The sequence below is a fragment of the Heterocephalus glaber genome, unplaced genomic scaffold (assembly GCF_053883595.1).
Source record: "Heterocephalus glaber isolate CG9 unplaced genomic scaffold, H.glaber_assembly_v1.0 deba00001572, whole genome shotgun sequence".
Lineage (NCBI taxonomy): Eukaryota > Metazoa > Chordata > Mammalia > Rodentia > Bathyergidae > Heterocephalus > Heterocephalus glaber.
This window is the reverse complement of record NW_028258357.1, coordinates 782,764-799,277: the sequence shown is the minus strand read 5'-3', so window position 1 is coordinate 799,277 and position 16,514 is coordinate 782,764. Positions and strand designations below refer to the sequence as shown.

The 16,514-nt window shown below is 34.8% G+C and overlaps 1 protein-coding gene across 3 annotated transcripts in view; it reads right to left on the bottom strand.

Annotated features, from left to right (window-relative positions):
• The window catches only part of Acss3 (acyl-CoA synthetase short chain family member 3), a 197,894-nt gene that overhangs the window by 108,770 nt on the left and 72,610 nt on the right, over positions 1–16,514 (bottom strand). For all 3 annotated transcript variants that reach the window (XM_087192557.1, XM_004867522.4, XM_087192556.1), the window contains exons 6-7: positions 11,840–11,920; positions 11,558–11,653 (exon numbers count right to left, since the gene is read on the bottom strand). In XM_087192557.1, the coding sequence (XP_087048683.1) occupies positions 11,558–11,653; positions 11,840–11,920 (177 nt within the window). The remainder of the gene's footprint in view (positions 1–11,557; positions 11,654–11,839; positions 11,921–16,514) is intronic.

Sequence of the window (16,514 nt, the reverse complement as noted above, 5' to 3'; positions counted from 1 at the left end):
TGTTTGCCTGTTCATACTGTCAACTAATCTTCTGAAAATGGTTCATTCACTCAACAAATATTACCTACCTCCTGGAAGGCATTAGGCCAGGCAGAAATGACAAACATTCCTTGACCATAAAGAGTACAAAAGGACAGTACTATATTTGTAAAACTGGAGAAATTTGGATGTCTAAAGGAATTATAAAGCATACTTCAATTAGCCTGAGGAGAGCAAAGATAAAAATATCAGAAAGGAGGTGATGGGTTAGCTTTAATATGTAATATATAATATTTAAGATTTAATTCCTTAAGAAGAGGATCACCATGCCATATGATCAGAATACTGGTGGAATTTTAACCAAATCAGTGAATCACTGGCAGAATCATGTTCATGGAAGTGCCAATATGATAGGAATGCTGGGTGAGGAAAGGTGGAGGCCAGCAACCAGGCAGGTGGTTACACATTCAGTAGGTACAGTTGACTTTGGATCCTTTGTGGCATGCAAATAAATTTGAATAATGCCCTTTAAGAGACAGAAGTTCTTTGAAGGCTTTGAATTTTTATTTTTAATTAAAGCTTTATGTAATTGTAGTTTCACGTACAGTTGTAAGAAATAATATAGAAATACAGCATGCATCCTAAATCCAGTTTTCTCCAGTTGTTGTTTTGCTTTTTGTGGCTCAGTATTTTATCTATCTTGTTGTATGTTCTACAGGCAATTAAAATGTATTTTTCTGTTGCTGGAAAGGGAAATCTTCTATAAACATCTACTAAATGTTTTGGTTGATAATTTTTTTGTGTATTTGTTGGCTTTATTTCCACTGTTCTAACAGTTATTGAAAAGGATATTGAATTGAAGAGAACCCAGAAATCAGAATGGTAGTGATAGCCTAGAAGAGAGTGACATTTAAGACAGAAATATCTGTCCTAAAGACTGGTAGACTATCTAATGATAATCTGAAATATGCAACTGTACTCCACAGGCAAAAATCAGATTAGAAACCCAAGCACAGAATGGGATTCCATGAAGATGACTTACCAGCTGACTATCATCCTTGAATATATAACAGGGGGACATAAAAAAGAGCAAACACTTGTGCTAGGTACTAAAATAATGAATGCAAAGGGATGCAAAGATAAAGTAGAGTGTGAGATGTAAGGGCAATGAAGTTAGAATCACTTTCAGATTCTTAATTTGGATGACCTTGTGGACGGAAGTAACATTAACAGAACTACTGACCATGTGAAAGGAAGCACATTTTGCCACAAAGAATGGACCAGAAACAGTTCAATCCATGTCATCTTAAGTATACACATGTATGGACCATCCAGACATATCTAACAATAGGATAACATCCCAAAGGTCTGATACAGAAAAAAGATTGGAGACCTTGGTTGAATTAATAAAACTGAACTCTACCTGAAAAGAAAGTACCCAGAAAATACAAATAGAATGAGAAAAGAGGTGAACCTCCTCCTCCCACCACCACCAGTGCCATGCCCCCAGAACATCCTCCGTCTAGCCAATGCCAGTGCCAAGGCCCTGGTGCTCGCTGCTTGGGCCATGCAGTATCTGAATCCACACTGCAGAGGCACCAAGGGGCCATAAAGGCCCTGGTTATGACCTCCATAAGATAGAACAGAAGTGAACAAAAGAGAGAGGGCCTCTCTAAGGCTCCTCAATGAAAATTGAAGCCTACAGGGAAAGTGAAGAAAATCTCTGCAATAAAGGCACACTGGACCACTGTGGATGGTAAACTGAGGGGATCAGCAACTCCCATAGAAACCCAGGCTCACTTCAGGGAAAGAACTGCTGGATCCTGCAGTAGAAGATTGCAGAATTCAATTCTGCAAGTGGTCAGGGACTTAAACTTGGGCCTTGCAGCCAGAAATCAGCCTGAATCTAAATGAACTACAGGTGATTTGCTAAGGCTAATAGACTTAGATCTGCCCACTGCTGTCCACATTGTCTACCAGGACAACAGACACATGCCCTGAGGGAGGCCTTTATTTAAAATTTATGTATATATATTTTTCTCTTTTTCTTTTCTTTTTTTCTCTCTCTCTCCCTTCTTGTTCTGCATTTCTGTCCCTCTTTGTTCCTGTTCCTGTCCTATTTCAGATTGTTTTTCTCTCTCTTACCTTCTCTTGACTGTCACTATTCTTATAGGAAGGTGAATACAGTTTTTAGCTTCCCTATGGCTGTTAGCTTGCTCTGTTCTTGTCAGTGTTCCTTCACTCTGCCTCTTCCTCTAGTCTTCAACAATCTTCCCAAATTTGCATGATCTTCCTGTGTCCTCTAGCTTCACTTCTAACCTTTTCCTCTCCTTGTATCTCTCTATCCCTCCCTCCCAACCTCTTCTAAATCTTTATCCTGAAGTGTAAATTGGCTATATTGAGGGATTTATTTACTACAAACATATTTTGGGCTGGTCCTCGACTTTGATCTAGCTCACACGTTAAAGGTGACAAATTAATTGCTACCACAAATTGTCATTTTCTAAGCTGGGTTTGATGCTATTGTTGTTGCTGATTGTAGCAATTGGGCTAAGGTGTCTAGATAAATCTAATCAGTTGTCCTCTCTGGCATACTGAAAACAAGATTGCCTAAGAGTCATTAGAGACTCAAAGCCTAAAAAGGCCAGCTATAGCTGGAAGATATCTCTGAGAAGCAATCTCTCTATAAGGAATCTAAACACAAGTAATAAAGACAACCACAATAAGCAACATTGAAGTTTCAGCCCAGAAATTAAACCAAAAAAACAGCACCAACAACAAAATTAGAAATGAGAAGACACTTAAGGCTCAAACCCAGACGTCCAGCTCACCAAGGCAAATTCTGGGAGAAACAAGGTGGAAAATTTTGATAATGAACCACTTGGACACCCTGAACTGATAGCACAGGAAGTAACAAGACAGATGAACAAGTATCTAGAAAAATTCAAAACAGAAATAATTTCCCTGATAGCTACAGAGATGGTGAGCATAATGAAAGACATGAGTAGAGACTCTAGAACAGAAACAGATTTTTTAAAAATTGATGAGCTCAGAACCACAATGGAACCCATGAATGCCCAGCATAGGAAAGAAATGGAAACCATGAATACCCAACATAGGAAAGAAACAGAATCCATGAAATAGATCTAAACAGATATCCAAGAGATTAAAAACTCCATTGAAAGTATTCATAGCAGACTGAGAAAATGTGAAAATTGAATATCAGATATAAAAGACAGGATTGCAGTTAGTGACCATGAAAAAGAGAGATTTCTTAAAAAATAGTAAGGGATCATGAGGAATTGATCCAGAAGCTGCTAGATGATGCAAAGAAGAATAACATAAGACTGATAGAAGTCCATGAAAAATCAGGAGGAAGTACAAATGACAAAAAATCTGTTCACAGAATTAATGACAGAAAACTTCCCAAACAGAGCAGAAGAATTTCACATACAGACAAGTGAGGCATATAGAACTCTAAATAGCCATGATCAAAAAAAAAAATCTACACCTAGACATATAATAGTCAAGATCACAGAAGCCCAACAGAAGAACAAAATCCTACACGCAGTTAGAGAAAAGAAACTAATCACATACAAAGGAAAGCCCATCAGAATCACAGCGGACTTTTCAACACAAACAGTCAAACCAAGGAGAGCCTGGAGTGAAGTGTTTCAAGCCCTAAAAGAAAATAACCTCCAACCTAGTCTGTTGTTTCCTGAAAAATTATCTTTCAAAATTGATGGGGAAATAAGATACTTCCACAAGAAAGAACATCTCAGAAACTTCATGAATACCAAACCAGAACTCCACACAATTTAAACAATATCCTAGAAAAAGACAATGAGGGTAACAACTCTACAAGGATCAACAGAGTGAAACCATCAGACAAGGCAAGAAATTACAGGGAAAGGAGAAAAATAAAAGAGCCAACAACAGTAAAATATCATGACAAGGATGAGTCAATATGTATCAATTATAACTATAAATTTTATGGCCTCAACTCACCAATCAAAATAAATAGACTGGCAGAATGGATTAAGAAGCAAATTCCAACAATTTGCTATATATAAGAAACACACTTAATTAAAAAAGAAATTCATAGACTGAAAGTAAAAGGATGGAAAAGAACTCTCCATGAGACAGGAACTGGAAAAAAGCAGGGGTAGCTATTTTATTTGCAGACAAGGCAGATTTCAAACCAAAACTAATTAAGAGGGACAAAGAAGGTCAGTACATCCTTGAAAAGGGAACAATCCAAGAAGAAGAGGTGACAACTGTAAATATATATTCACCAAATACTAGTGCTCCCAACTATACAAAACAGATATTAATGGACATGAAAAACCAAATAAACAATAATACAATTGTAGTGGGAGACCTCAATACCCCACTGTCACAAATAGACGGGTCATCTAGAGAGAAAATTAACAACGAAATAATAGAACTGAACCAAACTTTTGAACAAATGGACTTAATAGATGTCTACAGAGTGTTCCACCCCACAAAATCAGAATATACATTCTTTTCAGCTGCACACAGGTCATTCTCCAAAATAGACCACATACTAGGTCATAGGAGATGCTTAAATAAATGTAAAAGAATTGAAGTTATCCCCTGCATGTTATCAGACAATAGTGCAATAAAATTGGAGAATAATAGCATAAGAACCCCACAAACACATGGAAACTGAATAAAACTCTCCTGAACAAGCAATGGGTCACAGAGGAAATTAAAGAAGACATTAATAAAATGATAATGCCAATACAAAAATGCAGGAATCTATGGCACACAATGTAAGCAATTCTAAACGGGAAATTCATAGCAATGAATGCCCACACTAAGAAAATAGAGCGAACTCAAATAAACAACCTGGTGCTGAACCTCAAATTTCTATGGTTTCGCCGCCTGCAGCACAAGCACAAGGACCTGAGCTCCATCTGCGGCACCAAAAAAAAAAAAAAAAAAAAAAAAAAAAAAAATTCTAGAAAAAGAAGAGCAGGACAAACTCAAAGCTTGTACAAGGGATTAAATTATAAAGATCAGACTAGAAATCAATGAAATGGAGACTAAGAGAATGATATAAAAAAAAAAAAAATCAATGAAGCCGAGCCAGGTATTTAGCTCAGCGGTTCTGTCCCCTGCCCTGCAAGGGCAAGAACCCTAGTTTGATCCCTGGTACAAAAAAAAAAAAAAAAAAAAAAATCAATGAAGCCAAGAGTTGGTTTTTCAAAAGAATGAATAAAATCAATAAACCTTTAGCCAAAAAAAAAAAAAAAAAAAAGCAAAGAAAAGGTTTAAATCCAGGCAATTAGGAATGAAAAAGGAGAAGTCACAACAGATCCAGCAAAAATCCAGAGGATCATCAATACCTACTTCAAGAACCTGTACTCTAATAAAGTGGAAAACACAGAAGAAATGGACAGATTTCTAGATACATATGAATTACCAAAGTTGAATGAAGAAGATATAAAATTTCTAAACACCCCAATTACAATCACTGAAATTGAAAACATAATTAAAATTTTACCAACAAAGAAAAGGCCAGGTCCTGATGGTTTCACTGCTGAATTCTAGAAGACATTTAAAGAAGAAGTATTGCCACTACTCTTTAAACTCTCCAATGAAATTGAAAGGGAAGCAACACTCCCAAATTCATTCCTGGAAGCGTTACTTTGATTCCAAAATCAGGGAAAGACTGAACCCAAAAAGAGAACTACAGGCCAATCTCCCTAATGAATATAAATGCAAAAATCCTCCACAAGATACTGACAAACAGAATACAGAGTATCATCAAGAAGATCATACACCCTGACCAAGTTGGATTTATCCCAGGGAAACAATGATGGTTCAACATATGTAAAACAATAAATGTGATGCACTGTGTTAACAGAGTCAAGGACAAAAACCATACGATCATCTCATAGATGCAGAAAAAGCATTCAAGAAAATCCAACACCCATTCATGATAAAAACCCTACAGAAAATTGTAATAGGTCTTTATCTCAACCTGATTAAGGCTGTCTATGAAGAACCAACAGCCAACATCATACTAAATGGTCAAAAATTGAAAACTTTCACTCTAAAATCAGGAACAAGACAAGGATGACCACTATCACCATTCCTGATCAATATAGTTCTTAAAACATTAGCCACAGTAATTAGACAAGAGAAAGAATAAAAGTAATAAAGATAGGAAAGGGAAAAGGTAAACTGTCTTTATTTGCTGACTATATGATACTCTACATAGAAGACCAAAGAACTCCCCCAAAAGACTTCTACACTTAATTGACAGATTCAGGAGAGTAGTTGGATACAAGATCAGCACTCAAAAATCAATAGCCTTCTTGTACACAAATAACAGACTCACTGAGAGAGAAATTAGAGAAACAATTCCTTTCATAATAGCACCCCAAAAAATGAAATATCTAGGAATCAATCTAACAAAGGAAGCAAAAGACAGCTACATTGAAAACTACAGCATTCTGAAAAAGGAGACCAAGGAGGATATAAGAAAATGGGAAGATTTCCCTTGTTCCTAGGTAGGAAGAATGAATATAGTGAAAATGGCCATACTTCAAAAACTGCTATATAGATTTAAAGCAATTTCAATTGAAATCTCAACAGTATATTTCACTGAACTAACGAAAAAAATCCAAAAATTCACTTGGAACCAGAGGAGACCTAGAATAGAAAAAGCCATTCTTGGCAGCTGAGGTTCAGTATAATAGATTAGAAGATGCAGAAACAACTCCAGACACACTCAGCCACCTCATCTTTGACAAAGGAGCCAAGAATCTTTGTTGGAGGAAAGATAGCCTATTTAATAGTGTGGAAAAACTGGACTTCAACCTGCCAAAGATTAAAACTAGACCCATATCTATCACCATGCACTAAACTAAAATCGAAGTGGATTAAAGATCTAAATATTAAAACAGAAACACTAAACTTGCTGGAAGATAAATTAGGTAGAACTCTTGAAGACATCAGCATAGGAAAAGGCTTTATGAACAAAAACTCAGTAGCATGGGAACTAGCACAAAGAATCAACCACTGGGATCTCATCTTATTAAAAAGCTTCTGCACTGCAAGAGAAACCACCAACAGAGCTAAAAGACAACCTACAAGGTGGGAAAAAAATTTTACCAGCTGTTCCTCAGACAAAGATCTACTATCTAGAATATATAAAGAACTTAAAAAGTCAGACCCCCCAAATTTAAAGACCCAATTCAAAAATGGGCATCTGAAATGAACAGGCATTTCTCAGACAAAGAAGGAAAAGCAACAAATGAACATATGAGAAAATGTTCAACATCACTGGTCATTCGAGAGATGCAGAAGAAAATAACACTGTGATTCCATTTTACCCCAGAAAAGATGGCTGCTATCATGAAATCAACCAATAACAAATGTTGGCGGGGTTGTAGCGAGAAACAAACCCTTCTCCATTGTTGGTGGGAGTGCAGACTGGTGCAACCACTGTGGAAATCAGTATGGAGATACCTCAAAAAACTAGGATTAGAGATTCCATTTGACCCAGCTATTCCCCTGCTGGGTATCTTCCCCCCAAAATTAAAAGAATCATACCACAGTGATATATGTGCACCCATGTTTATAGTGGCACAGTTTGTAATAGCTGAAGCTTGGAAACAGCCCAAGTGCCCATCAACTGGAGACTGGATAAAGAAGATGTGGGGTTTTTTTATAAAATGGTGTACTACTCAGCCATAAAGAATAAGAAATTAGAGACATTTATAGCTAAATGGATGCACATTGAGGACATACAATCAAGTGAGATAAATAGGACATGCATATGTAAATACAAAATAGTTTCTCTGGTATGAGAAACATAAAATGTAAATAAGAATTAAAGTGAATAATTGATCATGTGAAGTGGGAGAGGTCCAAAGTGGTAGAGGAAGTGGTAGAGGTAGGGGAAAGGAAAGAAGGGAAAAGAAAAATGTGATATAAGAAATAAATGGAAACAAACCCTCTGCAAATAGGGAGGGATGTAAATAGGGGTTGAAGGGAGAGCAGGGGAATGGGGAAAAAATAAGAACCAAGATACATCATGTAAAGGTACAAGTTCCCAATGATGAATGTAAATGTATTGTATACCTAAAATGTACCAATAAAAGACTTTAAGAGAAAAAAAAGAATGAGAAAAGATGTCTAAGAAAATGACCCTATTAAATGCCATTGTGTCGGAGCAATGGAAGTGAAATCAAGAGAGGAAAATGATATCCACCTGCCATAGAGGAGAGGATGGAGAGGAGAGTATAATTTAGTTCTCCAACCATTCACTCAGTGCTTAATATGTGAAGTGCACTGTGCTGGAAGACAGGCTTTTCATGTTCTTATCCTCTTCTAGATGTAAACAGGTTATTTCATTATAGTGTGGTCAGCTCAGTGATATGCATGCTCAGTGTGTAATAGAAAGATAGCAAAAGTCACTGAACACAGCCTAAGACAGAAAAAAAACTTTTAAGAGATGATAAAAGATAAGCAGCATCTTCAGGCATAGTAAAAACCATGTAAGGAAGGTCAGAGGGAAAGTGACATCAGGAAAAGGCACTGCATGAAAAATAGCAAAGGCGAATAGAGCTTAAAAGAGAATACAGAATTCCCTAAAGGGAACAGTCAGCAGAGCTGAATGCTACTAAAAAGGAAAATAAAATTAAATGAAGAAGGCCCTTTGAATTTGCCACTTTATGAAGTAACTGGTGACCTTGGCTATAGCAGCTACTCTGAAGTGAAGGGAACAGAAAACAGCCTACAGTAAGATGAAGAGTGAATGCTTCCAAAACTATGATATAGATTTAATGCAATGCGACTGAAATTCCAACAATATACTTTACAGAAGGAGAGAAAAAAATCCAAAAATTCATTTGGAATCCATCAGAAGAAACCTAGAATAAGAATAAGTCTAGGCAACAGAGACATGGCTGTGGGTATCACAATCCCCAACTTGAAACTATACTACAAAGCTACTGTGATAAAAACATCATGGTACTGGGAAAGAAACAAACCCGAGTATCAGTGGAATAGATTAGAAGATGCAGAAACAACTACAGATATACTCAGCCACCTCATCTTTGACAAAGGAGCCAAACATCCTCATTGGAGGAAAGATAGCCTATTTAATAAATGGCGTTAGAAAAACTGGATTTCAACCTGCCAAAGATTAAAACTGGACCCATACCTATCACCATGCACTAAACTAAGATTGAAGTGGATTAAAGATCTAAATATTAAGAAAGAAACACTAAACTTGCTGGAAGATAAGTTAGGTAAAACTCTTGAAGATATTGGCATAGGAAAAGACAATACTGAATAGTTTCTCCAGTGTGAGAAACTGAAAGTGTAAGTAAGAATTAAAATGATTAAAATTAATAATTGATACTTTGAAATAAGAAAAACACCAAAGGTGTAGGGGTGGTGGGAGGGGAAGGGGAAAGGGAAGAAAGGAAAGGAAAACTTATGAGAAAAGGAAAAAAAAAATGGAAATGAAATCTATGTAAATAGGGAAGGGTGGAGGGGGTGATGGGTGCACAGGTAATGGGGAAAAAAATAAGAACTAAGATACACCATGTACAGGTATAAACACCCAATGATAAATGTAAAACGTATTGTATACCTAAAATGCACAAATAAAAGAATTTAAAAGAAAAAAAATAGTGAATGGAAGAACATGAAGTTTCATGATAAAGAAGAATCACTTCGCAAGGAGTTTAATGGGGAAGAAAATACAGACAGGCTAGTTAGAATTGCTCAAAGGTCTGAAAAGGCTTTGCTTTACTGTCAGAGAGAATCCAGGACATTTACAAGTTGCAGGAAAGAAAGTAGAGTACAGAAAAGGTTTAAAATGTAGTTTACTTTATTCACTCATTCACACAACAAATATTTATAGAAACTCTGCAGTGTTCTTCAGCACATCATGCCAATATAAACAACCAACTCTCTTGATGGTGTTAGCATCACATTTTAAATAAACTTGGGAAACATAAATAGTCAATGGTAAATAGCAAAAAATTACATCTCAATTCCACAGTCAGCATAGTAGTTACAAACACTTATAATAATGAATTCTGCTTTGTCACAATTATACAAAAAAAAAAAAAAAACCTGCCACAGTTCAAAATAAGCATATAGTATTAAGATTTTGTTTGCTTCAGGGGGAATAATTACCTCAGCAAGAATATCAATTCTGTTGCAAGGACTTTAGTAGTGAATAGATATGTTAAGATTATTTTATGTTGTTTTATATTATTATATTTTTATTATTATTTTTGTGAAAGAGGGCCTTCTGGAGCCAGGGAGGTAGCTCAGTGGCACAGTGCCTGCAAGGCAAGCATGAGGTTCTGAGTTTGATCCCTCCCCAAAAAAGGGGAGTGTTCCACTTCTGCCCATTCTGCTACCGTGATGAATATTTAAATTTTTCTATTATTCCTAACTATAACTCTCTATAACTTTGCAGTATAGAAATATTTACTTTATATGTAGCAGTTCTTTAGATTGCAGAAGATACTTAAAATATACACATATTGGGCACATTGTTTTTAGAGTAACCCCTCCCAATTCAATTATCTCTTGTATGTTATTTCCTTTTCATTCTGGCTCCCTTCTTTCAGATGTTTTTTAGCTAGGTAATTTTTAACTTTCTCCATTACATCAAACAAACTTTTAATTGTGAAAAAGTAGTTACAACACTGAATATGATGAGTATTTTAAAAGTAATCCAACAGCATATGTTTAAAACATGGACAGTCATAATATCCATGGATTTAATGATATAAGCCACCAGCAACTACATTTTTCCTATTTAATTTCTGAATTATGTTTCAATTTAAATATTGAATATAAATATTTCTGTATTTTTGTATTTATTATTAGTCTTGCTCAAAATGTCCAGGATCATTCTGAATGATAATGTAGCAAACTACCACATTGCTTATCTCTCCAAGATTTTGATCTTCTACAAATCAAATGAGTATGTCATCTAGGCCTTCATATAAGCATTGATAAAATGATAAAGGATAGACATATAAGGGGATTTTCCATTACAAACTCAAAAACTTTATTCCAGGGTGACATTAATATATTTTAAGGAAATCTACAGTCTTCTTTCCCTTATATGCAAAGTTCTTATCAAAAGCCTTGGGAGATATTTAGCTATAGTTAAGACAAAATATGTTTGGAAATCCACTAATTCTCTACAAATACAAAAAATGTGAGTCAGTGTTGCTTGTTTCATGATAACTGTTTTCTTTTCAGTGCCTCTGAAATTAGTATCAGTTTGGTGATCCTTTCTAGAAATCTAGAAGAGGTAGAAATTAAACCTATTAATGTACACTGTCCAGAATTTATTTTTTTATTGACTTTTTTCTTCGATGTAATTGAAATAGCTTTTATTTCCTACATTTCTCTTTCTCCTATGAAATCTACTTTTAACTCAAAGAAGATATAAAACTGTCTCCTATCTCCATCAAAATTTTACTGCTCCTACTCTAGAGTTCTTCTGAAAACTTTTCAGTAAAGTAAGTATTACTTATATGTGATATTATTTTTATTTTCTTACTTCATATAAAACTGTAGTGTTCCCATGCAGGAGAGGTCCATAGCAGATGTAGGAATGTCCAACAACCCAGCCTAAGTCAGAAGCTGCCCACCACACCTAAAAAAATAAGATAATAAAATGCATATATGTGTTAATCAGAAAAACTTCATGCAGTGTAATTATTTTTGAGGGGGGTGGTGGTACCAGGGATCGAACTCAGGACCTTGCTCTTGCAAGGCAGGCACAGTGCCACTGAGCTAAATCCCCAACCCCTATGTAGTATAATCTTAAAACCATGGTTACCTCTCCAGGTTTAAGTCCGTATATGGAAGACATCGTCCAGTTTAGCATTACAGCATATCCTCCAGTGGGTCTGACCACACCCTATTGGAGAGAAAATGTGAAGTTAAAAATTAATTAAAAATGTGTAAAAGATTCTCCATCTTCATGCTATTTGGAAAGTTCCAGGTTGAAAGTAACACCAAACTACTTTGACTTTTATATAAATATTTGAATCATTATTTCTTTCACTTCTCCAACAGTAAACCCACAATAATTTGTCTTGATCAATGCCATTTGTCCATTTTCACATGACATTCTTGACTTTCCAAAGAAAACTTAGGGTTTCACAAAATTACATACAACAAATATTTTTTCAATGGTGAGACATATTACTCAACATAAAATTTCCAGATATGATGTCAGAACAAAAATGGAAACAAATTAAGTGAATAAAAATTTAAAATTTGACCATATACCTAAAATGTAGACTAAGATATAGTTATCTATTTCCTAAGGTGCTTAAATAATACTAGACTACCTAGAGGAAACAACGCTATTTTCTAACTGGAGCCCAATTACAGTGATAAGTAGAAGACATGCAAACACAATATTAAAGTTGAACAACTCTTTAATGATGAATTCTAGAAATCTGGGAAATGAATCCTAATGAGTTGGACCTTGCACTAGCACATTTGCCTAACAGTGAATTTGGGGCAAAAACTAGAAATTGTTACGTGATTATTACGCAGTTTCCACAAGTCAGTTTTAATAGCTTTCCTCAGTACTGTGAACACATTCAACTTCAATACCAAGTTATGAATACTAGTTACAAGAGTCATTATAAATAAGAACTGATGGTAAATGTAATAATTTCATGTATTGCTTTATTACGAAAAATTTATCATTAGCTTAATAGGACAGAACCAGAATAAGCAGAATATCCAGAATAAGCAGGAATAAGAAAGAAGAGAGACACATTACACTCATGCATTTGAAGTAGCTTTTAGTACAGTGATTATAACTGCCCTATGTAAAAATCATATTAATTGTTTTAAATAAAAGGATAAAGAATGAATTTACTATTAATTGTAGTTTAGCTCTGTCACTTTAATGTATACAAATCAGGAGGAAGAAAAAAAAGAAATTGACTTTCCATTAGTTACAAAAATTGTTGCTTCCTCAAGTACCACTAATAAAACATTGGTGTCAAGCTGTGAAACATATTTTATCTACTAGCAACAATACCTGGTCTCTTGGCAAATTTCAGATGCAGCTTTGTTGGCATTTGAGAGCTGTTTCTCAGGTTCTATGACACTGTTAGCATACATCTGGCTCTCCTAATCACCTTGGGGATATTACAAACCCTAAGCCCTCTGCCAGCAAGCTTCACACATGCACTTCGCCAAGTACAATGAGCAGCTAGCTATTCTCCACTATAGTGTATTCTATTTTAAGTGCACTTTGCTGATTAATTGGAAAGTCTTTTCCTATGGCTCAATAACTTGAGGAATTAAATATTAATCACTTTAGAAAGAACTTTTTTCTAGAAAATTTTATTTATTGGACAGAGGAGAAAAACACTTTCTTTTGTAGACAAAGTACTGTTCATATGTTATGGTAAGTAGCAAAACTTAATATCAGTAATGATTTAACTTAAGCTTTTTAAAAATTTTCTAGCCACTTTACCTGTCCATGCATTCGCAGCACATTTGTATTAACAATTCTAAAATTATTATAATAGAAAACATTTGTAGATTGTACAGTACATATGGTAAAATGCATTGTCTAGAAATGAAAAGAAATCAAAAACTAAGTATACACAACTAAGCAGTAATTCAGTTGGAAAACTGAATTCACAGGGTAAATTAACAAACTTATATTTCTCTCTCAAATCAGTGTTTCCTCAAATGATGTTTACCAACATTGCTTTGAAAGTCAATGAATTACTTAAATCTGACTGAAAAAAAGAAGTGAGATTTAAAAACTTAACCAAATCATGAATGAAAAAGTATTTAAAATTTTAAACCCTAAAACTTAGTTTTTTTGTGTGTTAAGTACTGAACCCAGGGCCTTGCAAAGCAAGTACTCTACCACTGAGCTACACCCCAGCTTAATATTTAATATCTTTTAAACAGTATTGCTTCCTTCATCTTAGAATTTATCACTTTTTATTTTTCTATGTGATGATATCAATCAAAAAGGTGAAATGTCAAAATACTTAGAGGTTGTCATCAAAATTTTTCATTAAAAATGATAAAAATCGACCTGAAGAAGTCATAATTTTTGTTTTCACTGGTCTTCAAATTTCATTTTAATTTTTGTAAAGGATGAATATAAAAAAGTCTCAGTCAAGCATCATTTTACCATTAATTAACCTAAACTTTAGATTTGTAATTTGGTCTGGCCTCTCAAAATATCCAGATGATACAATTTTTAAATTTTTGCGTAGCTCATATGGCATAGAAAAAAAAGAATAGTACAGATATGGTAGGTAGCAATATTTACTGTCAGTAATAATTTAACTTAAAATATTTAAAAATTTTCTACATATATATTTTATAAGAAGTTTGAATAAACAAAAAAGAAAGATTAGAATTAAAATATTCTTTATTATAAATGTAAATTTGTAAATAACATAAAAAATAAACATTTTTTCTTGTTTGTAATCTTATTTTCCAGGTAATGATAATTACAATGCAAAGGGGAAATCTATTTAGCCCATGAAAACATAAATCTTAAAAAAAATCATATTTAAGTAAGGAAAATTAATCACAAACAAAAGGACGCTGTTTTTTCCTGAGAAAAGTTCTTGCTATGTTGCCTACGCTGTCCTCAAACTCCTGGCCTCAACTAATCCTCCTACTTTAGCCTCCAGATTAGCTGGAACTACAGGCATACAACCCCATACCTGGCTCTAAAATAACACTTTTAAAGTATATCCGAAATATGATGCATAGGGTAAAAATATTTATTCAGCACAAACACACTAAAACACAGGCTTCTTGCATTTTAATTTTAAACCTCTGCTATTACTTTATGTATGTACTTATATTCTTCTTACCTCATATTCTTACATACCTTAAAAGTAAAAACATTAAGTGATCAAATATGTTCTCAGAAAATCCTTATACTTTGCGAATATACTGTTCCTGAGGTGTTTTGTTATGTTTTGGGGTTGATTTTTTTTTTCTGTAGGATTAGCCACAATCCTTAAAATCTTCTGGAGAAGGTGACAAGATACAGGTGGGAATAACATGCTGAGTCCCAAATGAAAACATGAAAATGAATTCTTTCTCAGCAATGGGAAATAAGATGATGTAAGTGTCCTCTTTCTTTTTGACAACTTAGAATGTACACAGGATTTTTAAAAGTGATTCTCTAAAGGAAAAAATAGTGATTACTTGTCACCCAGGAATGGAACCACAGAGTCACCACAGAGAGTTCTTTAAGAAACCCAACTGCCTTTGAAGACAAAGAAAAGCTGCAAAATATTATACATGAAGCCATTAAAGTAAAACCGAAGATTTCAGTTGCTTCAACTTCAAGAAAACAATTGGAACTATAGGTATTGACAAGTAAGAGAAGAGATGACTGAGGTGTATGGTAAAATAAGATCTGGAGATAATTCATTCTAAGAGGGACGTGTGTGTGTGTGTGTGTGTGTGTGTGTGTGTGTGTTTGTGTAAGTCTGGATGACAAATCTCAGAATTCCAAGGCAAGAAAGATTGAAGTATATTAAAAGACTTTATACATTCTAGGTTGAGTCCTCTCCATCACTTACTCTGTATTAAAAGCTTATATAAATGTAATTATTTACATATATAAAATATGTATTTATTCACATTCACATGTATATGCTTAGACATATATATATATATATGATTTATGCATATATACATATGTGTGTTTGTGTATTTATACATGTACTTCAACCCAGCCTGACTAGCTGAGGAAAAAAACAAAAGAGATAGGGAAAGGGCTGGGGATTTAGCTCAGTGGTTCCGGTGCCCACCTCGTAAGCATAAGGACCTGAGTTTGATCCCCGGTACCAAAACAAACAAACAAACAAACAAAAGAAATAGGGAATACGTATTACACTTGATGCAAGAAGTCCATGCCAGCTTTGGTGGCACACACCTGTAATCCCCGTACTCAAGAAGCTGAGACAGGAGGATTGCTGCAAATATGAGGCTAGCCTGGGATATATAGTGAGATCTAGGCCAGCCTGAAATACATAATGAGACCCTGTCTCAAAAATCAATCAACCAAACAAACAAATAAATTAGAAATCTATTACCAAATGATGGTTGGATTTGGAGGTTCATGAGAAAAATCGTTCTGATTTACACAAAAATTCTGCACACCAATGATAGTCTTGTCATGATAATGACTACTCTTATCATCACCTCTGTCTAGAATGAATCCTCAGTTCTTTGCTGAATCTGATTAGTTCCTACTTAGACCCACAAATATTTGAAGACACTGCAGAAGTACTACCTCCCCTGGGCACAAAGCCTCCACTCTCACAGCCAGCAAGCTGCACACAGGCAATTTGCCATGGACAATGAGCAGCCACTCCCAGCTATTCTGTCCTATCTTACATATGCTTTGCTAGTTAATCAGAAGGTTTTTTTTATGGCTTAGTAACTTGAGGAATTAGACAGTAATCACTTTGCAAACACTTTTTTCTCTAGAA